This window comes from Quercus robur, chromosome 10, assembly GCF_932294415.1.
Source record: "Quercus robur chromosome 10, dhQueRobu3.1, whole genome shotgun sequence".
NCBI classification, from domain to species: Eukaryota; Viridiplantae; Streptophyta; class Magnoliopsida; order Fagales; family Fagaceae; genus Quercus; species Quercus robur.
The window spans coordinates 15,226,694-15,246,786 of NC_065543.1; the positions used below are offsets into that span (position 1 = coordinate 15,226,694).

General features: G+C 31.9%; 2 protein-coding genes across 2 annotated transcripts; both read right to left on the reverse strand.

Moving 5' to 3' along the window:
* Window positions 1-2,909: 2,909 nt before the first annotated feature.
* Window positions 2,910-3,623, reverse strand: LOC126702437 (putative lipid-transfer protein DIR1). The gene has a single exon (XM_050401139.1). The coding sequence runs from the start codon at window positions 3,529-3,531 to the stop codon at window positions 3,211-3,213; it is 321 nt and encodes a 106-aa protein (XP_050257096.1). The 5' UTR covers window positions 3,532-3,623; the 3' UTR covers window positions 2,910-3,210.
* A 13,575-nt stretch (window positions 3,624-17,198) lies between these two features.
* On the reverse strand, window positions 17,199-19,129 carry LOC126702780 (UDP-glycosyltransferase 92A1-like). Its single transcript, XM_050401632.1, has one exon. The coding sequence runs from the start codon at window positions 18,935-18,937 to the stop codon at window positions 17,399-17,401; it is 1,539 nt and encodes a 512-aa protein (XP_050257589.1). The 5' UTR covers window positions 18,938-19,129; the 3' UTR covers window positions 17,199-17,398.
* Between the last annotated feature and the right edge of the window lie 964 nt (window positions 19,130-20,093).

The window sequence follows — 20,093 nt, forward strand, 5'->3', positions numbered from 1 at the left end:
TTGAGCAACTTACTCTATATGGTGGACAAAGCATGTTTTAAAATCTCTATCTTGATGAACTTTTGTATTGGCTGAAATTAATTTAATTTTGTTTCAATAATATACTGGTGGTTAATCTGTGCGATGTATGAGAAAAATTATATTAAAATTTTAAAACTATATATTCAAATATCAAAAGAAATTGTTTTCATCATTGTATACTAAGTCACATAAATTGCATATTTCCCATATATTTCAAAGGTAAATAAAAGAATTACAATACTTTGAAGAGGAAAATTTAATGCAATGAAATACAATACTAAGTCACTTGCATTATATAATAATTTTTTTTTTCATAAGACTCTATGATACAGATAGCTACATGGAAAATATTGGATCATTTGACATCATTGATGATTGAACTAATAAGCTAGTGCTAAATTGGTCTACAAGAAATTAAATTTCAATTATGTTAACAGTGGTCAATCAGCATGAACAAATACATATATTCACCAGAGTCAAAATTAATCAACTTTACCTTCATTCTATACTTTTTTAAAGCTACATGTTTCTCATCAAAGGACTGTACTCTGCAACACCGACACCAACGCATAAATCAACTTTGAGGAATGGTAAATAAACATATTGACAAATCAAATCCAATTGCCTATCTAACCTTTTAAGTTTTAACCCGTCTCACTCTTGTGTGCAGTCCAGACATCTCATTGTTCATCAACAATGGCTCCATCTTTGGTTCCAACTTTCTCTGCATGTTTCTTGTTATCTGCAAAACCCAAGTAGTTTTTTCTATCTACCATTTAATGGCTGGGTCTTTCTTGACATAATATCAAAATTTTAGGAATTTATTAATTGACATATTTGAAATGTTAGGGAGCATTTTGACATAGGAAAAAAGTTATGGATCAAATTAAAATAGTAATCAAACGATTCAAACCTTATGGAAATGTTATTACTTGCTCTGGCTGTTTTTGTTGGTCAGGAACTTTTTAAATGAGTTGCATCTTTCAATAACTTATGATCATTAGGATACAATTCTGATCATAAAGTTTGACTTATTAAGAAGTGAATTTATCCTGTTATTCAAGTTGGTTTCTTCATTTTTTTTTTTTTTCCTTTTTTTGATGAGGTTTCTTTAATTTTAAATTTTTGCAAACTCATGCAAGTTATTGATCAGGATTCAGGAGGTTATAGGTAGTGGTGACTAATGACTTAAGGCCTTGTTTGGTTTAAAAAAATGGTCACTCGTCACTCAGTTTTCATCACCTATCACTCATTACTCATCACTTAAAACACCCCACCCCGTTTGGTACCATCACTCACTTGTCATCACTCAATATTTTTCAACTATTTGTGGGCCTCATACCTGTACCTTGTGCAACTTTTACTCTCTTTTTTCCCCTTCAACCCCTAGTACCCAAACTCATCGAACCCAGTGAGAAGAAAAAGAAAAAAGAAAAAAAAAAGAGGAAGAACTGAAAACCGAACCAGTGAAAAAAAAAAGGGGGAGAAGAAGAAGACTGAACCCAAGAGAAGAAACGAATAAAAAAAAGTTAAAGGTCAAAAGGTGCAGCTGTGGGTCCCTCCATGTGTGTTTAATTACAAAAATATCATTGAGTTATGAGTTATGAAAACTGAAAACAACTAAAATGTGTTTTCAGTTTCCATAACTTATAACTCAAAAATCAGAAAATTGAGTAATGGAAACTGAGTCACGGATCATGAGTCATGGAGTCCAAACAAGTGCTCTTCCGTGGACCCCACTAGTTTTGGATCATGAGTTATGAAAACAGGATGATATCACTCAAAACTCTCTTCATCCAAACATCACCTTATTTTTTGAGTAAGGTTGGTGGTCGACAATTTATATACAATCAATGAAGTTTTCTCTATATATGGAAACAAGTAATTATCTGTCTTAACCTGTAATTGATAGAATATCAATAAACACGTTAGCCTCATTTTCAAAAAAAAAATAATAATAATAATAAATAAACACGTTAGCCCGACATATATTTACCATCCTGAAATTGTGAGGAAATTAAAGAAATATTTCTTGATTTCTGAAATTCAAGAAATACTAGTTCTACTTACATCACAAGAAACTTGTCAGCTCATATCAAATTCAAAACTAATTTACGTAGGAAATGAGAGTCATCTTAATCATTTTCAAGATAGAAGTCGCTCAACCAACTTCCCTTTAATGGCTGTGGTAGATTATAGCAAGTGCTAAATATTAAGGGCCTTCCTTGTCAATTTATAAACTTTGTTTTTTATTTTTATTTTGAGAAGACGTCAATTTTCAAACTTATTATATGATGAAAAAAAAAACTTATTATATAATGTTGATTTAGATTCATTATATCTACTCCTATTGGAATGCCATAAAGAAATAAAGAAATCCTAATTCTACTTATATCACAAGAAACTCTAATTATACTTGTCTTACAAGTATTGTAATCATGAATCAATATATATATATATATATATATATGATTAGCCTAAAGCCTGCTATTATGAATATCTTTCAACGGACTTATTCTAAAATATAGAGCTTAATAAGATCTAGTTCTCAAGGACTTCTTTTCTATGGAGGTAGGCCGCAAAACTCTTTCTTTCTTTGTCTTTTTTATTTTGTTCTTTACATTTAACCATTCACTTGTTCATGGTGTCAAATATATGTTTAATTTTTCTGAAATGGTATTAGAGCTATAGTTTTTTTTCCCATATAGTAAGAATTTAATGAATTTAACTATGACCTTAATTATAATATCTACTGGTCTATTCAGATGATCTGGGATTGAACCGTTGTTACTTATCCCTTCTTGGTAGCCAAATCAATGTCTAGTTGGAGATTGACAACTATGCTAGCCAAAACGGTATGAAATAAAGTACCATTATATCCAGAAACATAGATAATGGTCCCTCTTCTTTCTGTTTGTGTTATAAGGGTGTACAAGAGAGGACAAAAGTACAAAACATCTATATGATATGACAGTGAAATAACTCAATACAAATACAGATACTGCATTACATTTGATATCACAATATATAACTATAACATGCAAGAACTCACAAACCTGACAATATATTGAAAGAGACAACAATTGATAATATATGTGCTCACAACTTCTAATGCTCAAGAAGATCATTCAAAGTTGAGCATTATTGAAAATGATCTAACTTCAGCTTTTTGCTAATTCATAGCTTAGCTTAGCAATGAGCAGCGTGAGGAAGTTTGCACTTTCCAGGGAGCTGCATGGCAAGGTTTGGATCAATTCCAAGTGAAGGCAACAGGTTTGAGTTCCTGTATGAGCAAAGACAACGAAGATCGGCATGTGAGAGTGCAGTGCAGCAATTAGTTGAAGGTGTTGTAGGATTTGGAGGAGTCACAGCTGATTTGCATGCCATTAGCCCAGAAACAGAAACATTGCATATGGTTTGGGCATTGGAAATTTGAAGCACACCATTGCTGGAAATAGCAACAAGTAGCACAGCCACAACAACAAAGAGCTTGATCTTGAATGCCTCCATGAAAACCAAACAGCTAGCTTGCAAAAGGTAGTCTCTTTCTTTGTTTGGACTTTGGATTGGTGTTTTGGTATTGGGAGCTTTGTGTTTGCTGCTTTTTAAAGGGAAGAATGATGAAAAATGTAAAAGTAGCCCGTGAATATACCTTGGCGTGTTCCCATGCACATACACTGTGGTGTCACGGGCTTTTGCACTTGTGGAGAGATGCCTTCAAATGTACTTCGATTCTTGTGCCTAGATGTGGGCCTAGTACAGATAGGCTATGATTGATTAGTTTAATTTTATATATTTTGGTTGGTTATCTCATGTCATGATGTCAAGCACCCAGCAATATGTTTATGTACATGAATAATTTTACAAAAAATTCTATACCTGACAAGTTATTAAAAGTAGGTATAAATATAATGCCCGATGATGGTCCAATGAGAATTAGTTTAAGCTTACTAATTCAATTGTTATGAAAATTTTTATGTTTGTAAGATTACTTAGCACTAAGTGATTTCTTCCAAAGTCCAAACACTAGCCAATGTTTTATGAGCAATGCCTGACAAACAAGTCTGGTTGATCAGAGTCAAATGTAGTACAATTATATTCGGATCATAACAGAAAAGATTTGGATAAAAAATGGATTGTTCTAAAGGGATTGCAAAACATACCACCCTTACTCAATTTTTTAAAATATAGTGTAAAACTTACTATGAGCCATATTTTTTTTCACATGACAAAAAATAAAAAATTGATAAATATATATATATATATATATATATTTGTCTTCATTTCAATATAAAACAAAATAATAAAATTCGAGAATAAAAATTAAATAGTATATAAAATTTTAAGTTAACACAGTTTAAGGTTTACTAAATTAAAATGTTCAAACCTCAATCTAATAAAGAAAGAATTGTTTGTGAGCACATATAGAAGAACCTTGAAAATAATACATAGAAAGGAACAATGGGGACTCCAGGAATTTTGTTCAAGGTGTTCTTATTCCACTTTGAAAAAATTTCAGGTCATTTCGGTCCATTTCAGGTGTTTCGGTAAATACCGGCCGAAATTTAAGATTTGGCCTTAAAAAAAAAAAAAAAAAAAAAATCTTAAAACCAAAACAAATTTGCATTCTGTACACTGAAAAACCTTAAAAGGAAAAAAAAAAATGAAAAGAAAAGAAATGAACAAAAGCATCTGTACAATAAACTATAAGTTCATTTGAAATATTAATAAAATTATTAATTATTATTGTTTAGTTGTTTCATAAATTTGTTTGTCTTTTATAAACTATAATTTGTTGTATTGTTATTTCATTAATTATTAAATTATTAATTATTGTTTAGCCTAACATAATTTAATTTATTTGTCTTTTATAATGTATTAGTTAATTAAATTATTAATAATTGGTGTTAAATAGCTTCATTAATTTTTTCTCTTGTCTTTCTCTCATTAATTTTTTAGCCTAACATGCCTTTCTCTCATTGGTAGAAAATCTACCACCTATCTTCAATTTTTTTTTTTTCATCTCATTAGTTCCTAGGCAAGTTGTGTACAGCTGGCTTGCACTTTAGTATGAGACTTGCACGCAAAATAGAAACATCAAGTCAAACTAAAAATAAAGAAATCCGGATCTCTCTCTTCTTGTCTTTAGTTTCCACTTTTCACTTCTCACTTTTCAAGCTCTCTCTAGTCTTCAGTTTCAAGACTCTTCTCCAGCTGCCCCTGTCATCACCATGTCTCTATCTCACTCTCTTCCCACCATGTCTCTACCTCTATTGGCTTACTAACGGAGTACCAACGCCTTATGACAACACAACAAAGCTGGGCTTTTTTTTTCCTTCAGATTCTTTGTTACAATTTTTTTTTTAATTTTTAGATTTTAGTTCAAAATTTGTTTGGCATAAAATTTTTGAGGGTGTTTCTAATAGGGCCTGAGGGTGTTCCTTTTTCTCCCTTCTTTTTTTTTTTTTTTTTTTTTTTTTTTTAAGGGTAAACAAATAAAAAAATTTAAATTATTATATATAAATTTTTTTTTTCAAGTTAGGGTGTTCCTGGGAACACCCTGGACTCTGAGTGGCATCACCACTGGAAAGGAAATGATCAACATCTACTAACTTCTAAGACACACGTAAGTCACCCTACTTGCTAAAAATCATGTATCATGGTTTCTTCAACGATGTGATTAGTAAAGAAAGAATTAGAATAGGAAGATTTGGTAAGAATGAGGAAAAAAGGTCATTCTTGTAACCTACGCAAGCAACTTCATAGGCTCTCCACTAACTCTAAATCACCCGAAAGACAAACAGGAAAATACATAAAATTAAGACGTAAATGCATTTTTAGACCTTACATTTTATACTTTTTTTTATTTTGATCCCTATATTTTATTTTTATCATTTTTAGTACCTAAACCAATTAACGTCTAACATTTAGGTCAATTTCGGCACTCAACTAACGGTAAAAGTTGACATGGCTGACGGTGGAATAAAAAAAAAAAAATATAATCACACATTAATTAATTAATTAAATTAAAAACAAACATTAGAAAAAAAAAAAATTTTCATTAGTTTTTGGGAAGAACATGATTGTTCATATTCTTCATGTTCTTCCCTAAGCATGTTTGATTGCCCAGAAATTTAAAATATCGAAGATTTAAAATAACGCATCAATGCCCTTGAGTCCTCTCTCCACCATTTAAAAAAAAACCTACTTTGTAAAAATTTATGATCTTTCCTTTTCTTCTTCCATTTCAATTCCAGATCCTCTCTTTCTCTTTCTCTTTCTCACAATGCATGTTTGTGTTTGTATATTTCTTTTTCTTCTTCCTTTGATCCAACTGTCGATCACTCACTTTCTCTTAAATCTTAATCTCTGAATTTTTTTTTCTCTCTCTCTCCCTCTTTGCTGTTTGATCGATGATGGTGGTGTGGGTTTGATCCGCAATGGTGGAGTGGGTTTGATCGGGTTTTTCTAGGTTTTCGTTGGGTTGGGTTTTTCTAGCTTGATCAGCGATGGTTATGTGGGTTTGATTGGGTAGGTTTCTGTGGGGCTAGGTATTTTCGGCTTGATTGGCAATGGTGGTGTAAGTTTGATCTAGTTTTTCTGGGTTTTCGGTTATGGGTTTGATTGGCAATGGTGATGTGGGTTTGATCAGGTTTTTCCGGGTTTCTGGGGTTGGGTTTGATCGACAATAGTGGTGTGGGTTTGATCATTTTTTTAAGGGTTTCTATGGGGCTGGGTTTTTCCCACGATGGTGGTGGTGTTTGTTGCTTTGGGAAATGGGTTTGATCGGTGGGGTGGTGTTGTTGATGGCGGATTTGGGTCAAGGATGGTGAGTTTGGTTTCGTATTTACAGGTTGTGGGTCTTGGATTTATGAACCTTGTATGGATGAACGTGAAAGAGTATTTGGTTATGGGTTTATGGGTCTATTTCTTGGATTTATGGGTTTGATTTACTAGAGGTTTCAATATTGAATGTGTTAGAAGTTTCTATGTTGAGATTGATTATGAATGTTGGCCGGTTGGGTTTGTCTTAATTTGGTGAAGAACATGAAGTTCATGTTTTGAAGAAGAAGAAGAACACGAAGATAATTAACAGTCATGTTCTTCCCAAAAACAAATGAGTTTTTTTTTTTTTTTATTTATTTATTTATTTTAATATTTATTTTTAATTTAATTGATTAATGTGTGTGATTATATATTTTTTTTATTCCACTATCAGCCACATCAACTTTTGCTGTTAGTTAGGTGACGGAAAGAATTTAAATGTCAGATGTTAATTGGTTTAGGGATTAAAAGTGATAAAAATAAAATGTAAAGACCAAAATGAAAAAGTGCAAAATGTAGGAATTAAAAGTACATTTACGCTTAAAATTAATAGGGACATATCCATTCTAGGGATTGGCGTAAGATTATTGAATTATAAAGGAACATGATAGGAACCAAGGCGATGTTAAAAATGTTAAAAGGAAGATATATTTTATGAAATTGCTAAACTACAAAAGGGGCAATTAAAAATAGTAGAGTCAAAAGAAACCACCTCACTTTACTCCTTTCCAAGTGAATTATTGGTCATCTATTACAACCAAGAGTCACGATTCTCCTTGGAAGAGTCCCACTGAATTAAAATGTACAAATCATCTCTTTCAAGGAAATAGAAGAACAAAGTGAGATTGGGAACTTGACCACAAGAATGATAGGGGTGACTTGAAGTAAAGAAGCATTGCTACATCCTAAAATTGGAAGGAATAATAAATAAATTTGGTACCCAATAATATAGACATTTAGAGAATGCAAAATGTTTAAGGAATATGATCATGTCACATGCTGATTTGGCTCAAACACCCTTGTTAAAAGAAGAAAATAGTTAACATCTTCTAGAGCACACTTAGGCCACCCTACTTCTCAAAAAACATGTTATTGGAATCATGTCCCGTGATTTTGCCAATGTTGTAGTTACGAGAGAATAAGAAGTCATAAAGAGAAGAAAAAAAAAAGACATTGACTTTGTAAGAGATATATTAGCTCATTAGCATAAGCTCAAGCCTAATACTACTTTGTGTGTAAGTCAAGTCTCTTACTTGTACTAGAAGTCTATTAGTTTAGGGTTTAGTCTATTATATATACCCATATTATGGTTCACTGTAATATAAGATTTGTACTATACTCTAATATATTAAAGATGTAGCTGTAGGAGGAAAAATTTTAAGCCAATTATAAAATGCCACATCAAAATTTAGTGGCAAATTCGAAATTAATGTCATTAAATTCATTAAATCAAATGATGACATGTGTCATCCAAATTGATAAAACATTAGCATATTGAAATTTGCCATGTATCACTTGGCCCACAAGATAAAGATAAATCTCATATTCAAAATTTATGGATAATTATCTTTATTAAAAATAAATAAAATAAAATAAAGATAAATTTTCTATTCAAAATTGATGAATAATTATCTTTATTAAAATAAATAAATTAAATAGAGGTAATTATTTATCTTTGTTGATTATTATCTTTATCAAAATATGATCTTTATCAAAATAGATAAATAGAGATAATTATCCCTAAATAAAATTTGGGCCAATCAAAAGTTTACCACATATTTCAAGCATATCAATTCAAAGTGGAGCTTATCCTCTGAAATCACTATAAATAGAGGACATCCTCTCTCATTTTCAACACCAAGTTTTCAAGAAGCTTAAACCCTGGATAAATTCTGTCTCAAGAATCTTTGAAGAACTTGAAGAACATTCAAAGGGCTTGAAGGATATTCAAAGGACTTGAAGGATATTCAAAGGACTTGAAGAACATTTGAAGGACTTGAAGAACAAAAAATCTCTAACAAGCTCAAAACCAAAGATATATTGTGAGGGCCATTTAATCCATCTTCCAAACAATTTGAAGAAAATTTCGCAAGTCAAGACCATAAAGAAGATAGAATTAGAGAAACACTTTTTATAAAAGAGTCAAAACAAAGATTGTACTCACAACTTGATTAATACAAAATTATATTTGTGGAACACATTTTTCAATTTTTTTAATTTTCTACTATTGAGAAATTTTGTGTTTACAGTAGCCTTTTAGGGTTTCCTTCGTGGATAAAAGCCGTTAGACTAAACCACGTAACCCTCTTATGTTCTATACTTTATGTTTCTGTTTCTATGCTAGTATATTCAATATGGTATATCAATATTGTACAGCACTTGGAACCCCAGGCCCAATTGGGCCTTAGGCTCTAACCTAACAACACGGCCTATGACGCCAACCTCTATTTGCCTGAGGCTCGGGCCTTAGGCCCACAAGGACCATAGGCCTAGGTCTTATGCCACCTTGAAGCACATTGAGTGAATGGTCTTAATTATTACGCACCATGCTTCCTCACCCAAATCACGCCCAGTGTACCACCTGCTAGACATTAGGGCAACTACTTGGGTTCACCAATTCTCGACTGCCCAGCAGTGCCTTGGGGAATATCGCTACCGAGCAAATCTACTTAGGTGGAAACCAATTCCAATGCCACTCTTACCACACCCCACTCCCAACTAACACCCACTTAAGAATAACGATATTGGATCTTCTTTCCCACTAACCATGAAAGTAATCATAACTCTCCACTAATTTTTGGCTATAAATAGGAGAAGTTAAAGAAGAGAAGGGGGTTGTTAAAAAAAAGTTCTAAAAGAGACTAAGAGTGGAAGAAGTGAGAATTAAGCTTGTGCAGTATTAGGAGGGAAGGGTAGTTCCGTTGGGTTTCTGTATAAAGAACTACCCAAGGTAGGAAATCCAAAGCCAACGTCACAAATAAATTGAGAGCCTAAGTGAGGGTTGGCCCACTAGCCTCAATACTAATATTTAACAGACTCCATCTTATCTAGGGTTGAAATCTCCCTTCTGGTTGTAACTATTGAATTTACCCCCCAAAAAAAAAAATCCATATTATAAGTTTTCTAAAACCAAACCGAGCTATTCCAAAAGGCGATATTACAAATGTAAAAGGAAGATTTTTAGAAATGGGTAAGCTTTAGAATGATGCTATTAACAATAATAGAAAGAGAAGGAATCACATGGTCTACATCACTCTATTCCTTTTGAAGTGAACTTATTTTCATATATTACAACCAAGAGTCGTGGGTCTCCTTTCAAGATTCAAATGGAATTACAATGTATAAGTCATGCCATCCTTTGCAATAATAGAAGAAGAAAGCAAAATTGGGGAACTTGACTTAATGCTAGGGATGACTTGGAGTGAGAGTTATTCACCTCTAAATAAGTTGAACATATAGTGACTGTTTGGATTGGGCTGATTTTCCTGTGCGTCTGCATTTGGCATTTTTTTTTTTTTTGGTAGAGATGCGTGTTCTGTGGCTGTCTAGTGGGTCCCGTGCACTATTCACAGGACCCACAAACCTCTTCTTTTCAATAAAACTTTCATTAAAAATGGGTCCTACGACACTATTCACATATTTAAAAATTATTTTGCTACAATGTTTTCAGTTTTCAACAAAATAAGCGGTATCTAAACGGACACATAGAAGGAAAGAAGCATTTCTAGGAACCTCAAAGCAATCGGTTACGGAACAAGAAGCCATTGATTGAGCTCAAAATTATGCAAAGAAGTGAGTCTGATGAGTTCAGAAAATTGAATATGTGATTAGTACCTTTACTATCCTTGAAAATTCATAGGAATGTCATTTAGGATAAGAAACTTTTTTTTTTTTTTTTTTTTTTTTATAATTTTAGCTAACCATTTTTCCTTTTCACTCATGTCATATTCCATATTCTAAATTCTATTTCATTTAAATATTATTTCATTATTCATTTTTTGTTATTTCTTTTACTTTTCAAAACACCCACTTTTCTTTATCAGAGTTACCAAAATACAAAAAACAATAAAAAAATAAAACACGAAATGAACAATACTCTCTAAATATAGGGAGGAGCCATAACAAAACTTCAAAGTAGAAAAGAGATAGGTAAGCTGATGTGGGGGAATTTTTGAATTTCCTTCCCTATTTTGCTTCCTTACCCTATTCTAGGGAATCTGTTTCCAATGCTCTAAGGCCATCGAATCTTTATCCATGTTTTGTGAATATTATTTCAAGGAAAGAGAGGGGACAAATGGGATCTATTAAACTAATAGTGCCATAGGTCGATGATGAAGTTCACACAAATGACAAGACAACTCCAATATTGTTTCAAATTGATCGTCCTTTAATTAACACAAAGTGACATGTGCTCCAAAAATTTATTCAAGTGTGGTCTAATTTATCTCAAGTGTCATTATCACTAGAAGTGAAAATCAAATTGAACTACTTTCGTTTGAATTTATTCATGGGGTGCCTAACACCTTTCTGAAAAGTAATTGAACTCCTAAAGTCACGATTCTGCTTAGAGACACGATTTAATGTAGATTAGCTTAAAGGACCCTAAGATGCTTAAAACATCACTATAGGTTACTGATCAAATGTTAGTGGCCAATCGCACCTTAGAAATCTAAACCCTTATGGGTGACTTCATTCATTCTATTTCATTGCCGACACATATGATCACCAGCCTACAAGGACAAATAGCACAATCAAAAGTGATATAACACTTTTACACGCGCAATAGGGAGAGCATACACACAGAGAGAAGAGTACCATCGAAGGGTGGTCAGTTGAGACCTAGTATCAAATAACTCTCCAATAGAATGTAACTTTATTTATGTGAAGTTTTATCATGTAACATATTCCTTTCCCAACAGAATGTAACTTTATTTAGGTGAAGTCTTATCATGTAACATGTTCCTTCCTTTAGTTGATTTGACTAGAAGTCATTGATTGTACCAATGGCATATAGTTCAATTTATTGGCATCTTCTTATATTTTCAATAGAAATATCTTAAGTTTGAATATCTTTGCCCCCAATTATCAATGTATCAAAAAAAATTTTAATAAGGAAGTTAGTGATTGTAAGTGATCAAGCCAATTTATTTATTTGGTTTCAAATTAAATGTTTAATAATAAATTTTTAAATACTTTTTTCTTTTTAATAATTGTTCTCCATAAAAACAAGCTTTTGAGTAGTACTACCACATATAAATTTGATTATACACATTGTCATTTCATTAATGTATAGTAGGATGATTTAAACTCCATATAATTCAATATCACTAATTTATTACCAATATCTTCTTTCAAAACCTTTTAAAAATGGATGTTTTGATAAAACATATTGTTCTTATAGGTCCACGCATCCTCATATGTTATCTTGGAACTTATGTGACTTTTACGAGCAAACATGGATTTTGTTGAAATGTATATTCATGTAAGTATTTTAAAATCTAGTGAGCTTAGCCAAAAAGCATTAATTAAATTGTAGGATACTTAAAATAATATTGCTCGTGCTTCTAAAAGTCACAATATTCTAGACAACTCTGATTTGAAAAAGAAAAAAAAAAAATTGTTTTAAGACTAAATCAAGTTGTAGATCAAGCATCAAATTAAGGTTTCAAATCATTCAATTATATATAAGGAATAAGAGTTGAAGCCTTAATTGTCATTACTAAATTTATCTTAAAACTTGGAAATTTTTTTAAGTGGTAGCATATCAATGGATTGGAAAGTAATGAGAAAACTTTTGATGGGGATGGCAACATTTTCATTAAAAAGCAAGCTACAGACCATCCCCATACCACTTTACATCCTTCTTCAGTTCTAAACCCCCTTCCTCTTCTCACAAAATTTGATAATGTTCCTCATGAATTTCCTGTTTGTTTTAAAAGCCAAAGTAGATTTTGCGAGAATGCAAAAGATCGGAAGGAATTTGGATTGGTTATTTTACATGTTTTTGAATACTGCTTGAATAACCAGCGAAATCTAAATGACCCATATTATTGTGCCGCTAAATATTGCCTAATTTCTTGTAGGAAAGAAAACAAACATCCTATTCATTTGGGACTTTGTTTATTTCAATGTTACAAAAATCATCACTAAAGGAAATTTTAGATTTGGTAATTAGTCCCAATCCTCTCTCGCTCTCTCGCTCACTATTCACTATTGACATGAATGCACATGTCCTTCAACAATATGTCATATCTATGAGCAACTAATACCTTTTTGTAGGTACATGTCACTTAGATCTATGTTTACAGAGAACATGTCAGACATCACTAATTCCATGTTTGACACTAGACGGTACATGCTTCTAGGTAGTCATGCATTAGCTTCTCACTCTTAGTCTCATAAGATCCTTTAGAACCCTATTTTATCTTTTGATATTTTAGATCTTCTCTTTTTTCTTTTATATGTGACCAAACTATGTTGTGTTGAAATTTCATTCTCTTTGTTATATAGTGGTTAATTAGTTTAACTCTTTTGCTTTAAAAATAATGAGTAAGGAGGAGAATAATTGTATAATAATATTTTTAACTTAGATTTGGTGTGTTCATTGTTGGATTACTAGATCAAATCTATTATTTGATTTAACAAATATATTGACAATTTTAAAATATAGTGGTTTCATGTTGGTATCTAGGATTTGTGACCTTGCCCAATTCAATTGTGCTTCTATTTGCTTCATTTAAACTCTCGTTTTTAAATCCCAGATCTCCTACCTTAAATTTCTCTGAATTATTTGTTTGTTTGTTTCTTCAAGAACATAGGACGTGGATTTTGAAATAACTACACTCTTAATTCTTCAACCAATAACTATACTCTCATTCTCCATCATCCATCATCCCATGTCAATAACGAAAGTTTGGCAGCCTCTCATATCAGAACAACGCCCATAAAGGGTCATATGTTGGAAAAATAGTATGGAGTGAATAAGAAATTGACTCTTAATATGTTCACTTGAACATGATATTGAAGTGGTGGGAATCCTTGAGTCCCACATAGGAAATGATAGAGAATATGAGTTTATATGTTCATGGGTTGGACATTGGGTTGGGCTTTAGTCATGTGTGGATTGGGCCTTCTTGTTCAAATAATAATAATGTTTTATTATTTTATTTTTTGAGTCAGTAAGTCTGTATACAACAATTATTAACTGAAACAGTGTGTCTATTCAATAAGGTATATTTTCATAGTCCCTCATTCATGAAAAACAATTTTTGTAGAAACTCTTCCAGAGAGAAAATATTTTGTGCATTCATTTGAGTCAAAGAGAGAGAAAGAGACATAGAGTAGTTCGCAAGCACGAACCTTGTGTGCTTATTCTTCGTGCTATAAATCATTTTATCCTGGAAGACAGACGTTCAGGAGTTGTAAAGCATCACAGATTGTGTGAAAGGCAAAATCTGCTTTAAAAAGATTGTGTTAAACACAAGACTTAATCTGAATTATTCATCCTTCACGTATTTGGTCAGTGAGTTGTTAATTATTTGTAGATTTCTTCTTATATATATACAATATTTATTTATTGCTTTTGCCTATCACATCTATTTGTGTTATTGCTTATATTTAGATTTGTATATTGTTTTTTTTAGTTAATCATAAAAATAAATTGTTGAAATATATCCAACATCACCTCCCTCCTCAAATTTGATCATTCTCCCCCTACATATTGGTTTTGATGAACATGCTGCATGCCACACCGTTTTCACCCACATCCCATTCTTCCACCTTGCCTATTGATTTTCCAATCTCCTCCATTGCTTCCTTTGTCATGCTTTTTATTGGAACTTTGGAAGATTTTATATTTGAATCCAAAAGACCAAGTGGCATTGATTAGTACTCTGTCTCGATCTGTTTCATCATTGAAAAAGAAAGGAAATCCGTTGGCCCCAAACTCTTATGCACTGAATCCCTTATTTGGTTTCCAAAAAATTTACATTGTTCACGTTATGGCCTTAAGGTTAACCATCTTTTGCGTGAGAACTTTTTCTATTATTGAAGCTTTTGTGAATTTGTTATGATCCTAGTGTTCCACATGGAAGTATAAGCTTAACCATGCATTTATAAGCTCTTGGACACTCCCCTTTACAAGCTTCACCTATACTTGATCCTTGCCTGTATAGTTGAAAATTTTGATACTTGTTGACTGCCGCTATTCATTGTTGTTATTAGTCATACTACAAAATTACTAATTTATATTAATTTTCTTTCCTTTCATGTTTTAAACATAATTTTATCCACCTAATTATTTTATGAAAGCATATTATTCCATGTTTTATTTATCCACTTTATTTACTTATTTATTTTTTGCATTTTTAGTGTGCTTGGGTTTCATATTGAATTATAGGAATGCTAACATTGGTGGAAGAGCAAGACATACTATGTAGAAAATTTCAAGTCTCTTATTTTAAATTGTGATTTGTAATAATTTGTTCAGAAAGTTGAAAACTTTGATACGCATGATTACTCGGTGACCATGACTATTCATTTCTATAATTAATGATACTAGAAAATTACAAATTTGGTGTTGGAGCATTTTAATATGATCTAATTAAAATGAATAAATAAGACAATATAAATATAAATATTTGTAAGTTAATAGGGAAGATAAAGAGTTAGTGGAATATTTAATCCCACATTGAAAAGGAGATAGACTCTTTTATTCTTTTTAATTGTGGTAATTAATGGGTTGATATGTATTGTTTCAAATTGTGGGCTCGATACATTAAGAATAATTTTCATATTCATTGGTAAGTAAATGATCTTTCTTATTATGAAAAATGAAGAGTCATTCACCCACTTAATGGAGGTTTATGTCTAGCAATTAATTTTATAACACCCACTACATCAGAATTATGGACCTAATTAATTATAATACCAAAAATATCCAACCACATTGAGTCCAAATAGTATTGCGTAATTTTTCTTTTAAATTAATAATATTCTGAAGTATTATTCAATTTTCTCTTTATGTTATTCTCATTATTATTGTGTTTGCTCCAACATTTGGTATTTTCTTTCTTACCCTCTATGCTCTAAACATCATTTTAACCACCTAATTGTTTTATCAAAATATTATATTCTTTTACATTTTATTTATCCTTTTTCTTTTACCTATTTACATTTCACATTTTAAGCGTATTTTGGTTTGCTATTTAATTACAAGAATGCTAACATCAATGGAAGAGCAAGACTTGCTATATGGACAATTTCAAATATCTCTTATTTTAAATTTTGATGTGTAATAATATATTCAAGGATTGTCTTACTCAATTCTATACTATTTTATATTTAAGTTTTAAAACTATTTGATCAAGGCGTTATGAGTTCAAATAGATGTCAACTTTGAAATTATCTAGTATGTTATCATGCTTTTATTTTATTTAAAAAAATAATAAAGTACTATTGATTTTAATTTCCTTCTCTAATAAGATTTTGGAACTTATATTTTGTTGGTCGATTTGAGAACATTTCCAATAATTGAGGCAAGATGTAGTTTTTGATGCATGATAATTTGCTTGAGGTCTATTTGTAAAGAGGTTAATGGGGGATTAAGAAAATTATTTGTAAATTACAAAGATTCCTTTAACTTTAATGATTTACTCTTTTTTTTCATTTCTAATTTTCTATTTGAATATAAGTATATTGGAAAAGACACAAGAGTATTTTTGAAATTTCGGCAAGATTCGCCATGTGACACTTGGCATGAGTGAGGAAGATGTATCAAAGGTAGCAAGGTCAATCATGAGGCTTCAACTTTGAAAGGACGTCTTCTAGAGTATCGACATTGTTGTTGCGGTGATTGGGTCTTGGGCCTTTTAGTTGGATCATTGTTGTGTGAATGATGTTTTAGCTTATACAAGGGTTGGTCAGTGATACGGGTAAGTGGTAACAATTTGGAGGTGGTAGCAGAAAAGCTCCGACGATGTCATGGTGGTTGGTACGGTTGATGACCCTATAATGGAATGAAAGTTTCGGTTTTCTATTTTAAATAATGGATTTATTTTAATTTATTGGATTTTTTTTTTTTTTTTTGAAAGCTAAAATATACCAAAATTGCCTTAAGTGGTTACAATTTTTTTATTTTTGTACGATGCTTACAATAACTTGAAGTTTCTTACATATTCAACAACCAGAATCATGTATCAACTCCTAACTATTTTATTTTGATAACTTTGCTTGCTCTTGATAAAACCGAACTATTTTATAATGAACTTATTTGTATGTATGTAACAATATAATATTACGAGGTCGCATTACCCAAAAATAAAGTATCAAATACAAACTCAAATAATAAGATATAATAATCTTCCACCCAAATTTATTGTTTCCAGAGAAAAAATGGTTGGTTCAATTAATCTCTATTCTAACAATTGAAACAATAAAAATAAATATTATTCCAAAAACTAAATCAACCATAATCTGAACGTAAGCTCCACAATTAGCAAGGAGATGCTGACTCTATCAAAAACCAACCTAATTTCCCAGGAATTTTTGAACCTCAATTGTCTCTGCTTGCTCTTGACTCCTGGAAATTAAGAATGCTTCTCACAAAGTCATCCATTGCTTTCACTGAAGAACCCATATCATCTGTCTCATCTCTTACTGCTTCCCTCAACTGCTTTTCAACCTCAACGGCCTTATTCCTCATATCCTTTCCTTTACCCTCTTTGTCCAAAACCAATTCAATGACCCTCTTCACCTCTTTCCCCACAACAACACCTTGACTCCCTCTAGTTAACTCTACACTCACACCCATCTCCTCCACCAGCATCTTTGAGTTGTAAGCTTGCTCAGTCGCCATCGGCCATCCTAGAATAGGCACACCTTGGCTTAAGCTCTCCAACACAGAGTTCCATCCACAATGGCTTAGAAATGCTCCTGTGGATTTGTGTGACAGAATGTCCAACTGGGGTGCCCAGTTACGCACTAACAACCCTCGTTTGCTTTGTTTCATTCTTTCTTCAAAGCCTTCTGGTAACCATTCAGCTTTGAACTCACTTTTCAAGTCAAAACCAATCGGTGGCCTTATGACCCAAATGAAAGATACTCCGCTATCTTCCAAACCAATAGCTAATTCCATCATTTGGGACAAACCAATAGTGTTTTGTGAGCCAAAAGAAATGTAAAGAACCGAATCAGGACCATGCAAATCAAGCCACTCAATGCATTTTTCTGGAGTGAGTCCTGGTTTTTTCCCAGTATGTTGTTTGAAAAATGAAAAACCTGAAGTTGAAGTTGAAGTTGAAGATGAAGTATTCTTAAGTGCAGCTAGAGGAATAAGAGGACCTATAGACCAAACAGGAACTCCGAGATACTTTCTCAGAAGATCGAATCCCAAAGGTTCAATTTCCTCAACTGAGTTACACAACCACCCAAAAGACTCAATAGACTGTGAAAGCTGTGTCTGCAAATATCTGGACCATATGTCCGTACCATCCGCGTCTCTTACATATGGATTCAGTTGAGAGCGGTGAAAACGATAGCTTTCAGGGAACCCTGGGACTTTGAACTCTTCAGAATCTGTAGAATAACGATGTGGGAGGTTGAGCCATATAGAGACATAAGCCAAGGTGCCATAAGCACCAGTAGTGGTGAACGCAATATTCACAGTGCCTACACTCTTTGCTAGCTCAGTAGCCCACCCAAAGAGCTCGTCAGAGATTACACATAGAGGAGGTTTCCCTTCTTGGTGGACAATATCATTGAGAAGTTGCAAGAGAGGGTCTTTGAGACTGAGAGATGCATGAAGGAAGTTTCCAATGCTGGAAGGGGACAAGAACTCAGTGTTCTCAGTGTTGGGTGGTAAGTCATGGTCAGTGGTGTTGAAGGGGAGCTCAGCAAAGCGAATTTTGGAGAGGGGTTGTGAATTTGAGTCAGTTGAAATGGAGGAACAGAGATATTGGATGTTGAGTTTTGTGGTGGCGATTGTGATGATGAAGCCAGTTCTTTGTTGGATCTGTCTTGCTAGTGCTAGGAATGGTATGAGATGACCATGGGCCATGAATGGTAGCATTACAATGTGTTCACGATAGTCCATCCGTAAATTCCTGAACTTCTTTGGATTTTGTGTTGAAGATTGTGATGAAACTGAGATTCAAACTTTTAGGTATGAGAAGGAAGTGAAGGGAAGGACTTTTTGGTGAGGTACAATCGTTTTGACTCTTTTATGCCTACCAATCATCCTGGCTTTGGGTATCACTCTTTGTCTTGCTTTGCGCTTTTTATCCTGCTTCACTATTGAAAAGTATTGGAAGCTTTTTAAATTCGCAATTAATATTATGGGTAAAACTTTTATATATATATATATATATATATATATATATATATATATATATAACCAAGTTCAATTAGTACACGGCTACTTTTGAGAATATATAAAACCAATTCCAATTAAAGCGTCCACTTTTGAGAATTTTAGATAAATCCAAAGACTTTGACATCTGCACCATTTTACATATCAGTATCACTTAAATAAATATTTTAATATATATATATATATATATATATATATAATCAATTCCAATTAGAACACATCTACTTTTGAGAATATATAAAACCAATATATATATAATAATAAATAAAGCTGAGAGAAAATCTAATTAGATTTCAAATTGGAATTCAATTAGAGTCTAATTTTGCGCCACATGTCCTTTTTAATATAAGTTTTTAAATTTTTGTGTCAAGTGAGTTAATTCAATGTAAAAATTAGATTTCAATTAGAGTTTAATTTTGCGACATATGTCTCATTTTTAATTTTTGTGTCAAATGAGTTAATTTAGTATAAAAAACGAGAGTCCAATATAAGTAAACCATAAAAAATCTTTCTAAAAAAACAAAAAAAGTAAATCCTAAAAAACATAATTTTTGAATGATTTTATATTTATGAGCCTTTTTTTTTATAGAACTAAAAACAATTCAAGTTTATAAGTCATCTAATATATATATATATATATATATATATATATGTTCCATCAAATCAAATTTTTTTTAATTTTTGTGTCAAATAAGTTAATTTAGTGTAAAAAACGAGGAATCCAATATACATAAATTATAAAAAACATAATCATATATCTAATACTATATATAAAATTAGAGGAAGAGAGAGTTTGAATGGTTTTATATTTATGAGTCTTTTTTTTTTTTTTTTGTATAACTAAAAACAATTCAATTAAATTTATAAGTCATCTATATAT

What these genes read in the sequence shown, in the direction of transcription:
- LOC126702437 (XM_050401139.1), bottom strand. Translation starts at nt 3,531, where the DNA reads ATGGAGGCATTCAAGATCAAGCTCTTTGTTGTTGTGGCTGTGCTACTT.
- LOC126702780 (XM_050401632.1), bottom strand. Translation starts at nt 18,937, where the DNA reads ATGGACTATCGTGAACACATTGTAATGCTACCATTCATGGCCCATGGT.